The sequence below is a fragment of the Mangifera indica genome, chromosome 9 (genome assembly GCF_011075055.1).
Source record: "Mangifera indica cultivar Alphonso chromosome 9, CATAS_Mindica_2.1, whole genome shotgun sequence".
In the NCBI taxonomy this organism is placed as follows: Eukaryota; Viridiplantae; Streptophyta; class Magnoliopsida; order Sapindales; family Anacardiaceae; genus Mangifera; species Mangifera indica.
The window spans coordinates 8,838,166-8,862,387 of NC_058145.1; the positions used below are offsets into that span (position 1 = coordinate 8,838,166).

A 24,222-nucleotide genomic window follows, 5' to 3' on the forward strand; every position below is an offset into this window, starting at 1 on the left:
AACAAACACAAACATGTAAAGTTGCAACAAAATCCAATATCCAGGAATCAATGTTTGAATTAACATTTAATTCAAATTCAATTACATAACACTGATATGTACCTATTTTGCTTTTTCTCAGATTATCAAGGTATAGAAGACAATTCCTCTTCCAATGTCCCTCTTGGTTGCAATAAAAACAATTGCTCTTCTCCTGCTTCTTTTCTTTCTGTGGAACAGATAGTTGTGGAAGCTAAGAACGTGATAGCCCGATAGCAGAACCTTTCATCTTAGAAGGCCTGGTAATGGTTTTCTTAAAACTTTTTCTTTGTACTTTTGGTCCATTAGATCCCATCTGTGAACCTCTCCTCCAAGGCTTTTGAGCTTGTCTCTTTTTGCCTCTCGTGGCAAAGGTAGCTAGCAACTCAGTTGGTGTTTTCCCTTTCTTCTCATTATTGTAAAATTCTTGAATATCATTGAGAAGCTCAGGGAGAGTGTGTTCAATCCTATTGAGATTATAATTTGTAATAAACAGCTTAAAAGTTGGAGGGAGTGAATGAAGAATCAAATTCACCTGAACATTATGTGGCAAATTTATGTCTATAATTTGTAACTCTCCAATCTTGTTAATCATTTTAATAACATGATCATCTAGGAAAACGCCCTCCTTAAGCCATATGCTGAATAGTGAAATCATCAAATTATATTCCTTCACTCGAACATTTTTACTATATAATTCTCTTAAAGTAATGATAATTTCATACGCACTCTACACGTTCTCAAACCGAGTTTGAAGTTCAGAGTTCATTGATGCCAACATATATCTGCGAACTTGTAAGTTGGCATCTACCCATTCAGCATAAGCCCTTTGCTCCTCCTCAGGGGTGTCAAGGTCCACTGTTGTTGGTAAAGGTGCATCTAAGACATAAGCTGACTTTTCAAGATTGAGAACAATTGTCAGATTTCTTAGCCAATCTTTAAAATTGGGACCAATAAACATATAAGAGTCCATTAATTTCAGGATTATATTGTTTGTCGTTGACATTTTGAGATTCTATATCACAAGAGAGAATGCTATAAGAAATAACAAATTCATTAGTAATTACCAATAAACCTAATCTTATTAGCTCCCACTATTTTATTCAAATCTTATACTTTCTCGGCTGAAGATTCAGAAAGTTCATTGGATCACTTTCTAGTGGGGAATCAAGTTCTTATCAAACTTGACAAACCGCACATAATAGATCTAAGTTCGTCAAGCTCAATAAGTAGGAATCGATTTCCTTTTACATTCGAAATGCAAGCTATGATTCATGTGAGCCTCTAGCTTTGAGCATCACACATAATAGATCTAAACACTCTAAACTAGTCAAATTCAACCCATCGTACTTTCCAGATATAATACCCCATCACTCCCGCACATAATAGAATCTAGGGAATGATAGAAATAGTACTTTAGACACCAATCGATTAATTTTACGCCATATGACATAATATCCGTCACATAATAGAAATATAGGATTTTCATCTTTATGACATAACCCTAATCAACCCACAATGGAAGGCTCGGATTTGATATTGAAAATTTGGGAAAGATTTTATTATTATTAATTAAGTTCAGTTTATATCTTGAGTAGTCTAGTATGTAACTTTGGATAGGTATTTGTCACCCAAGACATGTTACTAAATCATATTCTTACAATTTATGTCATTGAAAACTTTTCTAATATCCTAAATGGTATTGTAAGAATATTTCATGCCTAAAAGTTTTAGTTATCTAAAATACAAAACTATGTATTACATGATAATATAAAACATAAAACTTAGACATGCCATTGAACACATATCAACTATATTATTCAATAATCAAAAGAAGTCATATTTTCATACAACTTAACATATCACATATCTAAAATGTACATTAGGTTGATCTTGCATATAAGAGATCCAATATCTTATAACTTAATCCTAGACTAGCAAACTTTAGTTCTTATTTATGTATCTAAGACAACAAACATATCCAATATGTTAAGTCCATTTCAATCTAGCATACATAATGTTAAGCATTTAGATGCATGATGTTTAGCATGTCATAATGTGTCATATATAGCGTACACATGTCACACATTAATGCTATCACATATACCTATAATAACATGACATTGTGTGCACCATATTAATATTTGTAACACCATAGTCAAACATTCAAACTTAGAAATTAAATTTGTAATTTGGTATACTTAACAAATAATTTACCATACTTTATACTCTTTGTTCAAGTTTGCTAAAACACAAACACATCCAATGTTTGGTGTCTACAAGATCAAACCATAACAAGTATACAAAGTAATTAAACCAAAATTTTCTATTACATTTTCTTGAAACCAACCATGAAACCCCAACTCTTGATGTTTCCAAAACATATACCAAGTTCACCAAAATCTCACTAAACATGTTTCAATTCATACTTAAACATGAATAGATTTTAGAATGACAAATTGTAAAATAAATACATAACACATGTCTAATGTGAGCCAAATTCAGAAGTGTCATGCATTTCACCAAATCATGACATATTTGAATCATCCATCACTCAAACATAATCTATCTCACCATGTAATAATTATTCAAGCATGAATATTATTCCTCATAATGTAATTTATCCAATCCAAACTATCAAGAATTCAGTTCTCAATCAAACCAAGTCAAACACTAGTTTAATGAATTAATAACAATTTAATCAACATTGAATGTTATTTCCATCAACCAAACACATGGAAATCATGTCAACTTGTTCATGCCCTTCACCAAGTCACACAAACTAAGTTTCTTAAAAACACATTCCCGTGTAAAGTCAAGATTAAAATTCATGTGTATATCATGACAATCATGTATAAATCATGATTAAACTATTAATTTCAAAAACACCCAAATTTCTAAAATTAAGTTTTTTTTATGTCAAAAGTTATCCAACACAATTTCAACAATTTAAAGCTTTTCAAATGCTATTAAGACATTCCTAACAACATATGTACATTTGGTTTGAACCAATCACACATAACAAAACTTATATCTTAGGTTTTGATCACTAACACTTCCAAAAACCTAAAAATATGACATGTTCTTGTCATTCAAAGATCAAACTCTTGCTCTGATACCATTTGTAGGATTTTGGTAAGAAAATTAACATTTTTAAATCCTATTCACATCATATGTAACAATGATAATATAAAATTTTGCATGTTGTTTCAAGAAATAAAGCATAGAAATATGTAAACTACTTTGTATCTTGTAATTTGATTTGAAGTTAGAAAGCTTGAATTACTAAATAAGTGATCTCTTGACTTGCACCCTTCAAGGAAGAAAAATGGAAACTTTTCTCGGCATAAGGAAGAAGAAGAAGAAAATTTTCTAATTTTTCTATATTTCTCTCCCATTTATTAAGCTTAAACTCGATATTTATCAAGTTAAGCATGTGTCCAATTTCTATTGGCTTATAATTAAGAGTAACTAATATTTTGACACATGTTGATTAATTTGTGCCTAAAATTATATGTTCCACTTTTTAAACAATTTCAAAAGTGTAAAATGACAATTTTGCCTCTTTTCCAAATCTTATTCGAAAAGTACCATTTTTATCTTCAGAAAGTGCTAGCCAACCGTGGATAAATATTTTCATCTTCATAACAACATTTTCTTCCTTGAAATATAAGTGTGACCTTCAAGGTTCGTAGTGACGTAGCTGCAGATCCCATATCGGACGATATGTTTCATTATATCACTGTATAACCCAAAACTATCGTTAACCAAAACGAAGCTCCCACTGATCATGTGGTGTCATCGAGCAATGTCTTATGACCCCTACATCACAATGAAGTACAAGCTTCACATAATGCCAAATGAACCTTTCTTACTCACACTTACCATGTAGTCTAATCCTTCCGTTGTTACACCTCGATTAAAATTAGATTCATGGAATGTCAAAATCTAATATTTAATATTTTGGAATATCAAGTCATATCTCAGAACATGCCACATCAAAACTCTTTTCATGTAAACCTTTATTTACACTGACCAGTGTCTTAAATTTTTATGTTTCTCGATATTCGTATGAGAACTCGGAAGCAGTCGAATTGACGGATCCCTATATGATCATCACTTTTCCTCTCGCTCAAGCAACATATAATCAAAGCGATTTCTGAACGAGACATAATCAGCCTTATGGTATTCATCATATGAACCATATGTTCCAGAACGAAGCACAACCGTGATATCTCAAGTTAAAGGATCTATACACTAGTATGATTTACAATGTATCATTGACTACATGTTAATGCCCATGTGATCATCATTCAACGGTCACGTTCGATAAACAATATAATATAATAACCTTTAATCAATTGTCTGACTATCAAACGGTTTTATTGTTTACCAGTGTATATTTACCATGTCTAATATTATTTACTGATATACCATGGTGATATAGCATACACCCACTATGCAATACTATTGTCCAAACAGATTGCCTATGCAAGGAACGATTTGATGATGTTTATTAAAATTCATCGGGACCTTTCACATGTCATATGCATGTAGCTAATATAAATATAATATATAACTGCAACATAGATATAAAAGTGATGTAAAAAACATGTGAAGTATGACAAAACTCTTCTTTTGTCAATAATGTATATGCAAGATATACAACCCTTGAAACCAAGAAAGCGATTGGTTTTTAGGGCATATTATAACAGTTATCCTTCCATTAAACTTTGTACATTTGTGTTTTTGATGGACTTTGCAAATCCAGAAATGCCTTGATCTTTTTTGGGTTCATTTTGATGCCACATTGGTTGACTATAAAGCTTAGAAATTGCCCTAAACTATTTTGAACGTGCATTTGAGAGGATTCAACTTCATGTGGAACCTTTGGAAGACAATGAACATCTTCTTGAGTTGGGATACCTGGTTTTCAATACATTTTAATTTGACGTGCATATGGTCAATATAAACTTCCATTGTGTATTCTATTTGTTGGATAAACATTATGTTAATAAGTCATTGGTAAGTGGCTTTGGTATTCTTAAAGGTGAAGGTGAAAACGAATAAGTGCTAAAATAAGGAGTATGATCGTACATGGTCACATGGTCAAATATGCACCTGTGCACTATCTGTGGTTGACTTTATCCATTGATTTTATCTTATATCTAAAATTTTAGATCATTATGGATTTGAAGGGATATGATAAGGATCTAGTGCACAACTGTGCATTATGAAAGAAGACATATTTTAAAGCCAAGTCACACCTGTCTTCTCCTACTCACTCTCGTGTATAGAGGTCTTAGTAGACCTTAAGTGTTCATTTGTAAGCTCTCATGCTTGTACCTCGTATGGATACCAAAGTGTCATCCTCTTCTTAGATTGGAGTTGATTTTCAATCAAATTCCAAGGTTGATAAAATGAAGAAGCCACTAACATTGATATGTGTTTTGAAACACTCTATGGATGTGATTATAAACATGTTATAAATATATGTCCTACAATGGATTATGTGTAAGTTTTTATGGTTTATGTTTATGATATCATTATAAGTTCTTATAATTTTCAAACATTACTTTTGTTGCCTTTTAGTGTATTATAGTGTAATAACTAATAACATCAACTAGAGGTATATTATTCATCTTGACTACCACAGGCAATGCAATTAGACTTGGCTATTAAGAACATCTTATACCACATGCAGTCTAATTAACATTTATTGTCTCTTCATGCTCAAACTTGTCAATCAAAACATCATTCATTTTATCACTATGATCAAAGAAACCCTAATTTGGTTCATTTTCCTTCCATCCATAAACTTATTCTTCCCTAGTTTCCAATAAGTCTAAAGCAATCACATCCACAAGATCTAAATTATGAACATCTACATTTGTGTTACCTTCTCCTTGCTCATCCCAAAGGGATTTATTACTTCTATCGACATCTATATAACTTTGAAGAGGCTCAACTTCAATATTGATCCTTCAGGAAAATTCATATTGCCCTTTATACAATGTATTGGAAGGTTTACTTGTCATATGTATTGAGTTGTTACACAATTATATCACTTTTAGATTTATGTGCTCCGAAACCAAGAACTGAGACGCTCTTCTCAAATATGGAGTAACCATAGTAAATATAATAATGACTGAGTTGATATTGTTTTGACAAAAGGTCATATAATGCAAAACATCATTGTCTAAGATGTCGCAAGTCATCTCATTGATTGCATCTTGGTGTTTCATAGCTTTCAAGTTAGTATTTTGTTTGAAATCAATACATAGATACTCACTGAACAACTCAACTAATTCATCATACGTCATATCATGATGTATGTTAACCAATTCCTATTTCTCCAACATAATTCATTATGCTATCTTTTTGTTATTGTCCAATGTTTTTCATACCCAACCAAGACTTGTCATTTTGATCAATTATGCAATAGTATAGATAAGATATAAGAGCATTTATATATTAAAAAAATATATTACAAATATTATACATTGGCATGAAATCCTTAGGTAGACATGATTTTTCATACCAACAAGGGATCTTGGTTGAGAAAATAAACTCATAGCGTAATTTGATTAAAAAATGCATTAATAGGGAGTTCACATAATTTTTATATGAAACCCCTTGTTCACGTATATTTTTCCAATTAGCATGAAAAATCACACCAATCGCAAAATTTCATGCCAACACAAGTCCTTTTGTTGTTTTAATGTTGTTTTCACGACTTACGCAACTCTAAATCTCTAAAACCATTTACTAAGGCGTAGTACCACATATTACACAATTTAAACATCCCGAATATTCAAACACTATGTATATTAATAGTAAGACAATAACAATGTACAATCATTTTAGCTTAGAATGATAAAATTTACATTTAAGGTTGATCTTAATTAATGCTTCTATAGAATGATATTTCTTATTTTTTAAGGTGTAAGATATTACAAATGAATATTAGAGATTGATAAATTTTAAGGGTTAATTTAGTATTTTGAAAGGTTAAGAATTAGAGCAAAATTGTATTTAATTAGTTAATCGGTTACATTGATACTAGTAAGTGGTTTCAACCAGACTGAACTTGGACAAGGACATGTTCAAGCTCAACTCAAATTATAGAAAGGTTGAGATTGATAGGCCAAAATTTTTTTAGCTCAAGCTTAATTTGATGTCAACTCAAACTCGAATATTCAAGCTCGACTGATATCAATTTTAATTCATTTAAGATTTAAAAAAATCTATTGAGACTTCTAGTTTTGAGCAAGAAAATGAATACAAATGTTCGCCTTTTATCATGGTCATCTTCGCTACAACAACAACAGTCACAAATTTCGGCTTTTTTCACTGATCGGAGCCATCTTTTTGGATGATCTTAGTAGCTCTGTCACTCTCTTTTGCTTCTTAAATATTGCTCGTAGCAATTTATTTTTTCTTACTAAAACAAGTTCTTGTGAAAGCCAACCATTCATCAAGATTTACAGCCATTATTTTTGCTTTTGGTCTTATTATAACCATTCACAGATGATTCAATTTTTGGGCAAGGAACAAAATTCCTTTCACTTACATCCATAACAACCTCCTACGTCAGCTACCAACTTCCCGTTCACAGTCAATCTATTTAGCTCATAGTCATCAAGATTTGCTAGCAACCTCCTTACAATCTCTTTTTGAAGAAGCATTACACTCCTAAATTGGTTCTTCCCTTACACTAATGTAGTTAAGAGAGGAGAAGATATCCCGTACGAGTCTTTTGCAGTATTTTGAAAACTGGATCCAATCAAGAACCAATTTGTATTCCGGTCTGGTTTTCATGTGATTGTTAACCAATTGAAAAACCAGTCAAACCCAATAAAAACTGGTTTAGAAACTTCATCTTATGAGAATTTGTGTACATACTTAGTTTTGAATGTAAAAGGTTTTTCGTTATTAAAATTTCGTGTTAAAAAACTCATGATGAATCAATTACAGTTTATGTGAATTATTTGTCTTTTAATATTGTGCATTATATTATCAGCATAAATAAACAAATTTAAAACCATATTCGTTCTTTATATTGGTAAATTTGAGAATGTTTGATAGATTACATTTATATTAATTAATTGAATAATTGTATATTATTATAAAATGTTTATTCAACCATTCACAGTTATTTATTCAATTATAATGGTTTATACTAAAATTGACCGATCGAACTGATTGAACCAATCAAACTGTAAACTAGTGAAATAACCGGTTTAACTACTATTCTAGCTTTAAAAATATTGGTTTTTTGCCACTACAAGATCAAATTATGGAAACTTGGCATTCTAGGCATCTTTCCATATAATAAAACTGTGCATACATATTTTTAGTATACAAAATCCAACCCACAAAATCACAATTCTATTATATTTCTTATGTGGAACTCAAACCCCAGATGTTAACAAATTTTTAATATTGAACTTGATCCAATTTAACACCCATTAATCGTAGGAAACAATTTGAGATCTTATAAAAACGCATGCCTTCTAAGCTTTCCTCAGTGAAGCCCTTTGTAATCTAAAGTCCTATTCCAAGTCTCCCAAATTAATCATGCATTATTCTCTTGAGTTTGAATGAAATAGAGTTTGAAAATGTAGGAAAAAAAATTACATTATTTGTATGGATCATTCACATGCATTATTGGTTCAACTTGACTTGAAAACAAAAATAGACCTTCATTACATTACACCACTTACATAATAGAAATAGTGAACATCATGCAGGGCCTTTTTGGGATCCATGTCAGACAATTTACTATGAAATTGAACCTCCTTAATATAAGTTTTTCAAATCATTCAGAAATCCACCTGCAACAAGGTAATAGTTCATTCCATTTTTATAAATGATTATATGCTAAAGAGTATTTATCTTTTTAAAAAATTAAGATTGAAATTATACTAAATACACTCATTCTATATGTAGTTTTATGTCAAGTCAATTGTTAGAGGCACACCAACTTGTTTTATCTCTCTTTTATAGATAACTTTCATTACCCATGGCACCAAAAGATAAGCAATAAGTGAGAAAATATGTTGTATCAGCAGTCTTCATCTGCAAGTCATCTCCTGCTACAGATAGTTAATTCTGTTATCCTTCATTATGAACTAGTTAGAATAAATTTTAGTGGAAGTTTACAGTCTAAAAACATATTATTCTTTTAAGTAAAGCTTAATTTCATGCCCAAATCTCCTGGGTGGAGTTATCTGTTGACCCTTCCTCTGATGGAAATACTTGAAGACACCTTTTCTTTGAGACTTTTACAAGTCATCAATGACTAAAATCCAAAACACAAATTTGAAGATTATCAAGACAATAAAATTAGGAAATACATCATAGGGATTTCTGAGTATTATAAAATAACACAACCTACAACACCAATTATCCTTCTAATGCCTGCTTCTTCACTTGCACATAATTCTGTTGAAAGATTAAAATCTCCATCTAATTAAATCAACTTTGCAATCCACTGGAACCTGCAGACTGCAGTTATTAAATTAAGCTAAAATTTAATTTAACAGCAGTTCACCTCAGCAAATTACATCAGGAATGAGCATTATTGACTGCCACACTATCAAACTGACAATTACAAGTATCTGGCTTTTCCTCCTATTATTCCTACCAAATATGCTTAGCGAAATTTCTCTACAGATCAAACAGATACGTCGGTTTATTTATCTCAGACTCAAATGAGTGAAAGAGAAGAAAATAGAACAAGCACAATTAATACAATCACCACTCCTGATCAAACACCAATTTGTAGCATAGCGACCTTGCATAACCAAATTATTTAGTTTTCCAAACACCCGAATGATCAGAGTTTATCTTTGTGGGGGATCCACTGTTCGAACGTTTGCAGTGGTCATCCCTTCAATTCGATCTTTGGTGATTTCTACAAAATGTCCCACTGTTTCATGAAACTGCTTTAGCCCTGACAGAGGGAGAATGATTGAGGATCGATCAGAACCCGCAACCTGCAATTTTGACCTCAGTCAAATTCAAATGAATTTGATTGACATTTGCAAACATCAATAACAGTTAATTTTCTCCGCAATTTAGATAAATAAATATAACAATCATCAATTTTTCACCTCAGATATCTTCAAGAAGTGACCCCTGTTGTTGCTCCCAAGATCAAAGAAGAATCTCTTCTGATCCGCTCTGATTACTTTTGAAGCCCCCATGTTACCTATTTCATCTTGTGCCAGCAAGTCAACTGACCTGTCAACATTCAGTTCAGAAGCAGGGGCAGGTTGGCTACTGTGGCCAGATATGAAGCCTGCCCCAACATCATCTGAAAGCCCAACAAGATGCTCCGAAGTTTCAGAACTTTGCTATTTACACAAACACAAGAAGACCCAAAAAGGGATAAGATATCTAATAAATGCAACAGTTGTATCTGTATAAAAACAGAAAAGGTGTTAGTGCATGCTCTGCAAGAACACCTGATTGGGCAATATGAAAATCCGTGACGCTTCCTTAATCTCCGCCAGAATGTTTCTGAATGCTGCCCACCCTTCGTCCCCGGAACTTCCGGCTGGAACAATAATAGTACTGCGATTTCTACTAACAGATGCTTCTGATACCTACAAAAAATATATATATAATAATGCAATAAGTTTTTAGGAATAAAAATTGTAACCAATGGATTACCGTTATTATCTTCACACTTGTAAAAACACATAAAAAGACAAAACTGAAACACCAAAGTATTAAAACCAAACAAAAACAGTTATATACAGAAAAAAGTAAATCACTTATCATGAATTTATATGATGGCACAAAAAGTAGGCATCCTGACTATGCTAATGCATAAAATAAGGCATTAGTATCTGCAGTGTGCGAAGGTGAAAATCAGCTCCCATTCCTTCAAAATTTTAAATTAAATTTCAGGCACATTTATAAATCAAAGATTGAACTCAAAGATGAAAAATTTAAAAATCTTCAAATTTTATGGACTTCCAAAAAGCAACTACAAATGATTCAACATCCAACAAGAGATAAAATATCATGCTTTATGCCTTAGAAAGGAACATGAAGCAGGGCTCTTTCACAAAAATATCAATGGAGGTTAGTTAAGCTAAGTAAATATTTCAGAGCTACAATACCATTCCATTGGCACATGAATAATCCCAAAACAAAGCGTAAAGGCCAAGCTTGAAAATGATTTGACATTATTAGATGAACAAAGATAAAAGTGAAAGCAGAGATGCAAAAGCCAAGATGGAATTTCCTACAAAAAAAGAGCAAGGGTCCCCAATTAAAATTGCTCAACTTTAGTAGATCTCACTCACTAACCAAAAGTTACAGTGCTTTCAATCCAAAGGCAAGGAAATAATATTTGCATTAAAAAAAGCTTCAAAAAGGCTATACAAATGTAACACATATTCTCGATAATATTCTAGTGACTGTTGTTGAGGGGCTGGATATATAGTACAGATACACGGTTGATTTGAAACTATGAGTTGTTCAAGTATCACATAGGACAAACCTGATTCTCAACAAAGTGGTTGATGGTGATTTCATTCATTTGAACATAATATATTTCCATAAATGACTTAAAGTGCATGAGGGGGGTAGAATGAAAACAATTTTTAGGAGGAAAATTGCAGGTACGATCAAGCCTATGCAGTGTGATATGCACAGCCTGTTATAACAACCTATTGCTCATATTTATAACACTAAAGGTTGGTTAGAATAAGGAACCAAAAAGTGAAGTATGGCAAGGAAACATTGAATTATACTAACAAATATTCAGTGGTCATGGGTAAATTCATCTCCTGATTGTTTTGTGGTGAATTTGGGAAAAAAGGGAGGGCCCTTTACTCTTTCAACAAAATCTCTGAAACAGAGAGATGAATCAGGTAGGCTTAGTGGATGTACCAGAGTTGCAAGAGAAGAAAAATAATCCTGAGAATTTGCCGTCAAGGCAACAAATCAATTTACCATAGCTTATCACAGTTCTTTTGATATATACGGATTTTTTCATAATTGCATATCACAGTTCAGTACCATAACACGGGGAATCACTCGCTCAAAAGTGTAAAAAAAAAAGAAAAAAAAAACATTTCAGAACCCCCACATCTGATTTAGCTTGCATACTCAAGGCTTTCTATGATGGTTCACCAAACATACAGAGGCGCAAACCCTGTATTAAGCATTTTTATTCTTTAATTTGATTCAACAAGATGAAGTCAAGAAGGAGCACACAGGCACATGAAAGATGGCAAGAATCTTTGGAAGGAAAAAAAAATCTTGACTTGAAATTTAATGGAGAGAGAAAGAAAGACCATTAAATTAGAAAAAAACATAAGAAACTGTAATTAGATGTATTCAAAATAATACCCCAAGATTAGTTTTATTCAATAACAACAATTACATTATATAATAGATGGAGTAAATGGGAATGAATCATCCTAGGCATTATTCTAGGAAAATCACATTATCCTAGGCATTATTCCAGAAAAATCACAACTAAGAAAAATATTACAATCAAACAATAAATGTTAAAAGATGGAGGCAACCAAATTAGGAAAGTTTGACTAAAAGATAGAGACAACCAAACTAGGAAAGTCTGACTCAATTTCTTAACTTCAGGAATCCTTGTTAACTTTCCAACACTCCCCCTTGAGCTGGTGAATGTGTATCAACCATTCCCAGCTTGCATACATTTGACTCAAATTTGGACTTAAGCAAGGCTTTGGTGAGGACATCTGCTTCTTATAGCTTTGTCGACACATAAGTCAAGTTGATTCTTCCATTATCGACCTTGGACTTGATGAAGTTTCTATCAATTTGTACATGTTTCATCCGATCGTATTTTATAGGGTTGTGAAAAATTGCAATAGTTGATTTACCATCACTATACAACTTCATAGGATATTGTAGTGAAATATTTAAATTTGATAAAAGTCGTTCTAGCCAAATCAGTTTGCAGATATCTTGTGCAATAGCCTTGTATTCTGCTTCAATATTACTCTTTGCTACTACTATCTGTTTCTTGCATCTTCATGTAACAACATTTCCTCCACAGCTTAGTACAATACCCTATGATTGATTTTGCATCCTCAACTGAATTGGCCCAATCAGTATCTGTAAAACCTTTGACTTCTCAGCTACCATTCCTCTAAAACGATAGACCATTGCCTTGAGTTCCTTTCACATACATAAGAATTTGATCAATAACATCTTGGTGTATTTTGTGGAAGCATGCATGAACTAGCTAACAACACTAACACAATGGGCAATGGTAGGCCTAATAAGTGATAGGTATATTAGTTTTCCAACAAGGCAATGATATCCTTTTTGTTTACTGAAGGATCATCTTCAGAGATCTTATGCTTCCAATTTTTTTCCAATGGTGTACTAGTTGGTCGACATTCAAGTTTTCCAGTTTCTTTTAACAAATCCAGGGCATATTTCCTTTGAGAAATGAAAATGCTAGTCTTACTTCTAGCTATTTCCATCCCAAGAAATACTTAAGCTTCCCCAGATCTTTGACCTTGAATTCAGACTGTAGTAGGCTTTTGAGATTTGTTATCTTATAGTTGTCATCTCTAGTGATTACCATGTCATTAACATATACAATCAAAATTGATTTTTCTTTTTTCCATCCTTAGTCTGTTCAACAAACAAAGTATGATTAGTTTGCCCTTGCTTGTAGACAAATTTTCTCATGGTTGTGCTGAATTGAGTAAACCAAGCTCTAGGAGACTATTTCAAGTCGTATAGAGACTTCTTCAGCTTATACACTGATCCTTTGTTTCTTTATCTTCGAATCCAAGAGGCAACTTCATCTATACTTCTTCTTCAAGAGTTTCATTCAAAAATGCATTTGATACATCCATTTGATGCAACTCCCAATCTAAATTAGCTGCCATAGTAAAAGACTCTGTATAGAATTCAACTTTGCCATGGGGGCAAACGTTTCTTCATAGTCAAGGTCGTAGGCGTGTGTGTATCCTTGAGTAACAAATCGTGCCTTATATCTCTTTATTTTTCCATTTGATCCTACCTTCACAGTAAAAATCCACGTGCAACCCACTAGCTTCTTTCCCTCAAGAATGTCAACAATATCACGTGTCATTGTCGTTCAAGACCTTCATTTCTTCCATGACTACAACACTCCATCTTGAATCTTTCAAGGCATCATGTACGCCTGTAGGAATTTCCACACCATCAAGTTGAGACACAAAAGCCCTATAAGTGTTAGACAATGGGTAATACAACAAATGATTTGAAATCGAATGATAAGTACAAGATCTTCTTTTCTAATAGAAACGGGAACATCTAGATCATTTGTCGTAATAGTACCTCTCTGTGGAACTTGTGGTATCGAATTCGCCTCATGTTCTGATGATAGGTTTTGTTGAACAACTTGAAGTCTCCTTGAGTAAACACGTAGTTCGCCTTGATGTTGGGCAAGTTCTCCCCCTTGACCCATGTTACCTGTGTATTCGGTTGTGTTTGGTAAAAGAGTTAGAATGGATATGTTTTGTAAAGGAATTAGAGAGGACACAGATAGTGGGTATGTTGGTAAAAAAATAAGACGAGAGATAGAAGAATCCCAATGGTTGTCTTCATTTGAATTCTCCCCCTGAAGGGAAGTATGGGAAGAAAATGGTTAATCTTCAAGGAAAGTGTTATCATAGGAAACATAGAACTTCTTTAAGGTTGGATTGTAACATTTATAGCCTTTTTGAGTAGACAAGTAACCCACGAAGATACATTTTATGGCTTTGAGATCTAGTTTTCTTCGAGCAGGATTGGTATTATGAACAAGTGTAGAACACCCGAAGGCCTTAGGAGAAAGAGATTGGAGTAGATGGACATGGGGAAAAAATTTGCAAAAATTTATAGATTTGGATGGAAACTTGTTGGTTAGATAAGAAGTAGTTGACATAGACTCACCCCAATAGCGATGAGGTACATGGCTAGCAAATATGAGGGACCAAACAATTTCAAAAAGATGACAATTTTTTCTTTCTGTAACTCTGTTTTGTTAAGGAGTATAAGCACATGAACTTTGATGAAAGATGTCATTATCAATGAGATAATCTTTAAGATCATGTGCAAAATATTCCCTTCCATTATTTATGTGGAGTATATGAATAGTAGATTAAAACACATTTTTTTATTGTTTTGTAGAATTGTTGAAACACATAATTTGCATCAAAATTTTCTTTTAAAGGATGAACCTGACAAGCATGAGTGTGATCATTTATAAATGTGATAAACCATCTTATACCAATTAGATCTACAACTCGAGCTAGTCCCTAAATATCACTGTAAATAAGGTGAAAAGGTTTGGACGATTTATAGTTATGAACCGGGTAAGTTTGTTAGGGTTGTTTTGCTAGTATATATGACTCAAAATGAAACAAAGAAAGATCTTTATTGATGAATAACACTAGGTACAAATGCTTTAAATAATAAAAACTAAGATGACCAAAATGTTATGTCAAATGATCACATCAGAATTAGACGAAATAGACAAAGAAAACAAAATATACAAAGAAAGTGATGTAGATGTCATCAATGTTGGAAGAGAACCGATGAGATAGTAAAGACCATGTTGTTCTTCAGCATTCCCAATCATCTTCCTCTGAAGATGGGTCCTGAAAAACACAACGATCACAAAAAAATGTTACTGTACAATTTTGATCCTTAGTTAACTTACCGACAAAAAAGGAGATTGTATCTTAAACTAGAAACATGAAGAACCAATTTCAAATACAGTCCACGACAAGTAACATTTCCAATTCCAGCAACTCTAGACGAACTCCTATCAACCACCGTGACTTTCATATCATCAACACACTTTTTATAATTCAAAAAGAAAGTGCATAACCTGTCATATAATCCAATCCCCAGTATCAATGATCCACCCATCAAGAATATCCTTTTGAGACAATGAGGATGATGAGATAATACCTCGCTGAGTAATAACAACAGTAGACAAAGGTTGAAGGTTCAGAGATCCTTGGCGAGTTTAAGAGAGTCCTCGAAATCTCCATTTGCTCGGGGGTGAACGCGGGAATGCTTAGTTTCTTGGTCTTGGCAATAGCTTCAGCCACATATGCAGTTGGGTTGTTTTTTCTTTGACTCCATGGTTTCCAATTTAGAGGTTTGTCATGTATGTCCCAACAAGTCTCCTTGGTATGATACGGTTTTTTGCAATGTTCACACCACGATCGATTTTCCTTTGGCTTCTGACTTTGAGAATTTTGAGAATTGGAACGAGTAAGTCAAACTTTGTAGTTGTTCTTTTGGGATTGCATTTGTAGAGATATACAACATCACTTTTTTCCTATTTTCCTCTTGTCTAACTTCTACAAAGGCTTCTAGTAGTGACAATAAGGGTTTTTTTTTTTAGAATACGACCTTTAACTTTACCAAAGTCTTTGTTTAGTCCTTTAAGAAAATCAAAGACTTAGTCTTTCTCAAGTACTTAATGGTAGAGTACTCCATCATCTAGACACTTCCATGGAATTGTGTAAATTAAATCAATCTCTTGCCAAAGTTTATTCAATCTATTGTAGTACTCTATGACAGATTCTGTTCCTTGTCTCGTATTTTGAATGGTAGATCGAATTTCAAAACACTAAAATGTGTTTTTGAGATCCAAATGCATCTCCTAGACAACCTTTCATATCTTGTGTGCCATTTTGTAGAACAAATACATGTGTCTGATCTATGGCTCCATGGAGTTGACTAACCATGCCATGATGATGAAATTTTCTACTTCCCAAGTTTTGAAATTTGCATCACAGTTTGTTGAAGCAAAGACTTCTTCAATGAGATAACCTATCTTTCCTATCTCTCATATAACCAACAGCATAGATTGAAACGATTGCTAAAAATTTGACCTATTTAATTTGTGTTGGGTAATTTGCAATGAGTGATTGATCTCTACTGAAGAGAAAGGGCAATGCTACTAATGGGTCTCGAAGAAACGCTAGATGACTCCTCCATTAAAGAAGACTGGCTAGTGTCGAATATGATGACAACAAACAGAAATTAATGAAGGATAAGAATGGAGAAGAACGAAGATTTTTTTTTTGTTCAAGGTTTCTTGCTAGCATGAATGACCTGCTCTGATACCATGAAATTAGATGTATTATGTTAGGAATGAGACATTTGTCCTCAATCCAAAAGGTAGTTTAAGATAGTTATATTATAAAAAGGGTATTTAAGTTTCAAAAGAGGGGGAGAAAAAATATTAGGGTTTTGTTATTTGGGTAGCCAACCTTGACTGATTGTGGGAAGTCTCTGACACCTTGAACGACCAGAAAATGGAAGGCCCTGGTCCTTAAATTGTTTGGATTATCTTTATAACCCTCCGATTAATGGAATAGTTTTTTTTTGGGTTTTTGTGTTTTTTTTTCAATTTTTATTTTTTGTTTTAGTTAAATAAGAGCTAGGTTTCTATCAAATGGTATCAAAGCAGCAAGTCTGACCAAGAAGACAAATCAAGATGACGATGATGATTAGAAAAGTGAATAGTCGTCAGAAAAAGGTCACAATGGAGTCTTGAATCATCATTGGAAAAAAAAGGAGTTAAGGCCAAATATTTAAAAAAAAAAAAAGAAAAAGAAGAAAACGAAAATAGCAAAAGAAGGAGAAAAAAAAGGGAACAGCGGCTAAAGTTTGAAGAAAAGAATTTACAAAAGACACAAGAGAAAACGCAAAGAAGAAAGGAGAAGAGAGGAAAAAATATTAAAGAAAAAGAGAAGGGACAACTATAGGTAAAAAAGCTATAAAACAGTTGTTAAAAAAAAATGAAAATGCAAAGTGGTGGGTTAGAACCAATTGGTGGACAGGTGGCAAAATAATAAAAACTAGAAAAGAGAGTAGTTGGTAACAGAATTTAAAAAAAAAAAGTCAAGGAAATAAGTGGGATAGAGCTGGCCAAAAGAAAAAAATATTGAAAAAATTAAAAAAAAGTGACAAAAAAATAACAAGAAAAAAAAAGAAAATTACATATATATATATATGAGAAAAAAAAATCTACCTTGAGGACAAGGTGTTTTTTCAAGGCAAAGGAAATATTAGGATTAGAACACTTGTCCTCAATTCATAAAATAGTTTAGGATAGTTTTATTATAAAATGGGTGTTTAGGTTTCAAAGGAGCGAGAGAAAAAAATATATATTAGGGTTTTATTATTTGGACAACCAATCTTGGTTGATTATTGGAGGTCTCCAGCACATCAAATGGTCGAAAAATGAGGCATTAAACTTTTCGAATTATCCGGATTATCCTTGTAACCTTCTGATTAATGTTTATTCAACTAAAGTAGAAAATAAAAACACAAAAACATAAAAAAAAACTATTCCATTAATCAGAAGGTTAAAAGGATAATCCAAGCAATTCAAAAAGTTCGGGGTCTCCCATTTTCTAGACGTTTGAGGTACTGTAATCCTCTCCTAATCAGCCAAGGTTCGCTGTCCAAATTACAGAACCCGAATATTTTTTTTAATCCCTCTCTTTTGAAACCTAAATACCCTTTTTATAATAAACTATCCTTATACTACCCTATGAATTGAGAATAAATGTCTCAATTCTAACATATTCAAAATATAATACCCCAAGATTTTTTTTATTCAACAACAACAATTACATTATATAATAGATGGAGCAAATAGGAATGAATCATCTTAGGTATTATTATAGGAAAATCACATTATCATAGGCATCATTCTAGGAAAATCACAACTAAGAAAAAGATTACAATAAAAAAATAAATGCTAAAAGATAGAGGCAACCAATCTAGGAAAGTTCAACTAAAAGACAGAGACAACCAAACTAGGAAAGTTTGACTCAATTCGTTAACTTTAGGAATCCTTGTTAACTTTCCAATAGAAACTGCAAAGCTTTAGGCTTCCAAATAAAGCAGGAGAAGAAGCAAAAGTATCTATGTCTTGAAAATAGCTGACTAACACAGAATCAGTAAAAACTTCGAATTTCTTGTTCAATCAGAGTAAAGAATACTTTTAGCATAATTCAAACTTGAATTTTGTTATTTCCATTTGATAAATCTAGAAATGATTACTCTCCAAAAAATTTACTATGGTTCTCAACTATAGGCAATACAAAAATCTGGAAAAGAATCTACAAATTCCATAACTCCATAGTGATGTGGTAAGAGTCTGAACCATGAAAGAAAATCAATAAATTAATATTGGCTTGACCCTAGACATAGTTTGAATGGTTTGGGCTTAACTGGTTGCTTCAATATACCCAAAAAGTTTGGACAAGGGGGTTAGTTAATTTAGTAGGAAAGTTCATTAAATTCAGTTTCCTAAGGTTCTAATTCCAATCCGAACAGTCAACCAAAACATCAGACAATATTATAAGAACAACAATCATGAGTGTACATAATTTCATCAACCATCTGAGCACAATCATGTCACTTCAAATTTGAGCTTCTTATATCCTCACAACCAATCAGATTTACTATGACATCATCTCATGTATTGGAATTATTATTCCCCAAAAGCCAAAGAAATATAATTTATATGGCTTCCTTGATTGATTTTGCAACAGTGAAGCGAAACAAACTTAGAAATCTACAACTACTTACAAACAATTCTAGTACATTAATTCTAGATAGAACAAAATTCTGATGTTTACAGGAAAGTACAAATATCTTATTCAATTTACCCATAAAGATAACTTTTAGTAAACCTCATGGAAGAAGCAGTTAAATGCTTTACAAATAAGGATATGAAAACGGCCTACAGAAACTTATTCAACAAACAAAAAGGAAAATACCATATAAGCAAGCAGGAAGCACCACTGAGGACACCTCTAAGACTCCAGATTGTCCCAAACAAAATTATGAAAAATGACAAATTTCAAAGTAGATTGTCGAAGAATTAAAAATCTATGACAGAAATAGATTAACCACTTTGGAAGCTATTTCCAGTTGTGCCTGGGAAAAGAGCACACATGATAAGAAATAGAAAATCAACCCTCGACCCTTTTATAGTGCAGCTGTATAGTTAATGGTATTCAAGTAAGAAAAATTGTGAAATGTATAGGTTGGGAGATATAAAAAGACACGCTTCTTCTAGAGAGTCAAAGGTTAAATTATATGGTTATGTAGCCTACCATGGCATGGGAATATTATGGGTTTAACATCAAGCCTTTCAAAGGCTCTTGACAACCACAAAATTACCCATGAATTTTAAGCAAAAGAGAAGAGAACACTAGAAATGTACTTGACTGTGGAATTAAGGTTCATGTAGTAATTATATGAATAACTATCACAGTTAAAAAGAAATTGCAAATTAGAAACGTAATTAAGATTTGATAATCATGACATAAAAGGAGTAACCTTTTAAAAAGTCATACCTTCAAGAAGCGACCCCTTCTGTTCTCGCCAATGTCAAAGTAAAATACCTGTTGAAACCAGTAACAAAGACAATAAATAATACTGGAATTTACAGAGAAGGACAAGGAAGAATAAGATATTACCTTGGTGTCTAGACGTAACTCTTTACTGAAGAGATCATGATCATCAGAGACATAGTAACTAAAGAAATCAAGGAACCAAGAAATGCCAGAGAAAGGAACGATTATAGTGGAACGAGTTGCAGAAGTCTTTTCAGAAATTTTTAAGTAACGCCCACGTGGATTCTCCTTTAGATCGAAGTAGAATAACTTATGCTCAACCTGCAATGTTTTGCAAATAAGCTCCACGTCATTTCCTCCAGCACCACTGCCGCCACCAGTACCAGCACCAGCACCAGCACCAGCACCTGCACCTGCACCTCCTGAATTCCCTTCCATTCAATTGCACTATGAACAACAATTTAATTACAATTGACTAACTCACTCCAGAACCAAAAAGCTCTCTCCTTTACCCGCTAAACAATGAAATGAGAAGGAAGCAGATCTGGGAAATCATTGAATTGAAGTGGGTTAGTGTTATTGTAGCAGCATAGTGATGGAGAAAGAAAATTGTGTGAATTAGGGATTGTGGAAGTAATATGATAATGGAAATTGACTCAGCAGGAGTAGTGTTACTGTTACTTCTCTGGTATTTCTCTTCGCATATTCATGCTCTTTTTTTTTTTTTAATTATTATTATTTTTATAAATAATATTATAAAAATAACTTTTATATATAATTTTATATATAAATAATACCTTATTATTATATATTTAAATAATATATTATTATTATTTTTATATCCTCTATAAAATTAAAAAAAATCATTCTTAATATAATTTTATTTATTTAAAATATTAATTAAAATAATAAAATTATACATATTATATTAAATTTTTAAATAATATATATTATTTATAAAATAATATTTAATTATATAATAATACAAATAAATATAAAACCTTTTCACTAAATGCTGCTCCACCTGTATGATTGACTTCGATTTCCATAAAAATGTCTCTTCCTTTCTCTTTTATCATCTCAAATTGTGAGGCCGTCCATTCAAGGAATCATCTTTTCGTTTTGTGCCCACTTTTACTAACAAATCATTGCTAAACCTGCTTTCCAGACTCAATAATTTGTTATTCAAAAGTTCGGCAATAATTTCCTCTTTTATGTCTTATCCCAAATTTTAGGGAACTTAATTTAAATACTTCCCTTTATCCAAAATTATGCAAAAAAATTTTATTTTTTATTTCCTAAACAAAAATACCTATTTTTTTAATATTTTAAACAAAAATATTCCAAAATTGATTTAAAATACCAATACTATCCTTCCTCACTTTTATATAAACTCTTACTCTCGTACCTTTTTCACATCATTTAAATTTTCACATTTACTTTTATTTTTACTCAATATTTAATATTATAGATTCGTTTGAAAAAAAAATTCTTATTTTTAAATTTAAATAAAAAAATTAATTTATGAGAATAAGGTATTTATATGAATCTTAAACCAAAACTTAATTTTATTTGTTAAATCAATTTGTATTTATATAAAAAATGGGGATTTGAATATTTGATAATATATTAGAGGGTTAAAAAAAATTAGAAAAGTATAAGAGACATTTTAATATTAAACAATGTATGAACGTTTTAAATGAAATGTTAAGAAAATATAACATCATTTTGATATAAGATAATATATAAGGTGTTAAAAGAAATATTAGATAAATATAAGAGTTAAATGAAATATTAAAAAATACTAGGGTATTTTGATATTAAACCATGTAAGAAGGTATTAAATGAAATTTTAGGAAAATATAGAAATATTTTGATAAAATATACAGACATTTTGATATAAAAAAATTTATAAGGGTGTTAAATAAAATGTTAAAAAATATGGAGAGTATTTTGATATTAAACCATATATGAAAGTTTTAAATGAAATGTTAGAAAAATATAAAGACATTTTGATAAAATATAGGGGTATTTTGATACAAGCTAATGTATGAAGATGTTAAATGAAATGTTAGATAAATATAAGGGTATTTTGAAATTAGACAAAATAGAAGGGTGCTAAAAAATTACGCTTAAAATGAGAGGGCATTTCAATATTATAAAAATATTGACTTCATATATGTTATGAAAATATAAGTTGCATTTTGATATTTTATAATATATTAGAGGGTAAAAAAAATATTAGAAAAATATAAGGGGCATTTGAATATTAACCAATATATAAAAAAAAAATTTTGGTTTCAGATAATGTATAAGAGTGTTTAATAAAATATTGAAAAATTAGAGATGACACATTGATATTCAACCATATATGATAGGGTCAAAAAAATTATAGAAAAATATAGGGGTCATTTTGATATTGGTAAATGTGTATTGTGGATTTTTTATGATAAATATTTGTTTTTTTAACCAAAATTTTCTATTATAGGATTGTTAATTGAAATGGTTGGTTATGTTGCAATTCATTTTCAAGGAGAATGGATCTAACATGATAAGAATACAATAGAATATATTAGATATTTTAAAAAATTAGTTAAAATTCCATTCAGAATAACACTTGAGAGATTTATTCAATTTTTGAATAAAAAGTGTGGCATTGATCCAATCTGAAACTATATTCAACTATGCATGAAACCAAAAGGTATCGAGTTCAACTCCCTTGTAAAAATGAAAAATGATGAAGATATGGAGCGCCTTATTGACATGTTGCAATAATTTTAAAAATGTATTCTAGTTTTTATTACATGTACCACAATCCAAGGACAAGAAGAAGAAGAAATAGGTGGCAACAAGAATAGTGAAGTGAAAAAGAAATCCGATGGGGAAGAGTCAATTGATTTCCATAATGATACATTCTATATTGTTGTAAAATAGGTTCATGGAAACAAAGAGAAGGTTCTAGATTGGGTTGGCTTTGATGGGAACAAGATGACTGATGTTCCTCTTGATGAGCTGGTGTCACTTGTTAAACTGTAATATAAATAGTCTCCAGTTTGAAGATCCTATTATAGGTAGCGAGAATTATTCTAGCCATTTTTTTGATAATGTCTCTATTAATCCATTTAAGTGGCTTCCAAATTGATACGAGAGGGGAATATTGTAAAACTTGGTGATTTTTTTAATAATAAAAAACACTTGCAAGATTTAGTGACTTAATATGCTTTGGAGAAAGGATTTTAGTACAAAGTGATGAAGTAAGACACGAAGAGATAGAAGATTAAGTGTTATGATGAGAAATGCAAATAGTTTCTAATAAGAAAATAGAAAACTTAATTAAGTATTCCAAATCCGTAAAATGAATCCGACGCACACATGTTCGATAGATTAGATAAAGCCATATCACAAACAAACTAAGGTTTGAGCTTTAGGTCAATTAATAAAGTCAAAGTTTGTATTGATTGATCATATTTATTGGCTTAAAGAGATTATTATCAATATTGCTAATAAGTATAAAATTAACATATCATATTTACAGGCTTAACAGGTAAGAAATTAAACATTACATTCATTGAGAGGCTAACCAAAAGAGTCATTTATACTTTTATCTAATTATTGCTATAATTTAGAGTGTGCTAATTTGGGAATTATGACACATATAGAAACAGACAATGAACATTGCTTTTAGTATTTTTTTTATAGCATTATGTTGTTCTCTTTGTGCATTTAAACAATATATTCGACTCATTATTTGCATTGATGATACTTTCTTAAAGGTCGATATTTGAAACAATTATTTCTTACGATGGCCATGGATAGTAAT

The 24,222-nt window shown here is 31.6% G+C and overlaps 1 protein-coding gene and 1 long non-coding RNA gene across 3 annotated transcripts; both read right to left on the reverse strand.

The window, feature by feature from the left end:
• Positions 1 to 9,583: 9,583 nt before the first annotated feature.
• On the reverse strand, positions 9,584 to 21,101 carry LOC123226208 (transcription factor Pur-alpha 1-like). 2 transcript variants are annotated; one of them, XM_044650744.1, is made up of 5 exons: positions 20,526 to 21,098; positions 20,403 to 20,450; positions 10,491 to 10,631; positions 10,137 to 10,379; positions 9,584 to 10,019 (listed from the first exon to the last, which is right to left on the reverse strand). In XM_044650744.1, exons 1-5 carry the CDS (start codon positions 20,838 to 20,840, stop codon positions 9,867 to 9,869), a joined length of 900 nt encoding a protein of 299 aa, XP_044506679.1. In that variant the 5' UTR covers positions 20,841 to 21,098; the 3' UTR covers positions 9,584 to 9,866. The 2 variants fall into 2 exon arrangements, with proteins under 2 accessions (XP_044506679.1, XP_044506678.1); XM_044650743.1 differs by having other exon boundaries at positions 20,403 to 21,101.
• On the reverse strand, positions 15,421 to 17,649 carry LOC123226209. The gene is made up of 2 exons (XR_006504302.1): positions 15,979 to 17,649; positions 15,421 to 15,662 (listed from the first exon to the last, which is right to left on the reverse strand). It is a non-coding gene; the product is annotated as an uncharacterized LOC123226209 (long non-coding RNA).
• Positions 21,102 to 24,222: the final 3,121 nt, after the last annotated feature.

Coding starts and splice junctions, on each gene's coding strand:
- LOC123226208 (XM_044650743.1), bottom strand. CDS start 20,840: ATGGAAGGGAATTCAGGAGGTGCAGGTGCAGGTGCTGGTGCTGGTGCT. Junction 10,632..20,402: donor GAAGGGGTCGCTTCTTGAAG/GTATGACTTTTT, acceptor TATTTTTTGTAG/GTATCAGAAGCATCTGTTAG. Junction 10,020..10,136: donor ACTTCTTGAAGATATCTGAG/GTGAAAAATTGA, acceptor TCAAAATTGCAG/GTTGCGGGTTCTGATCGATC.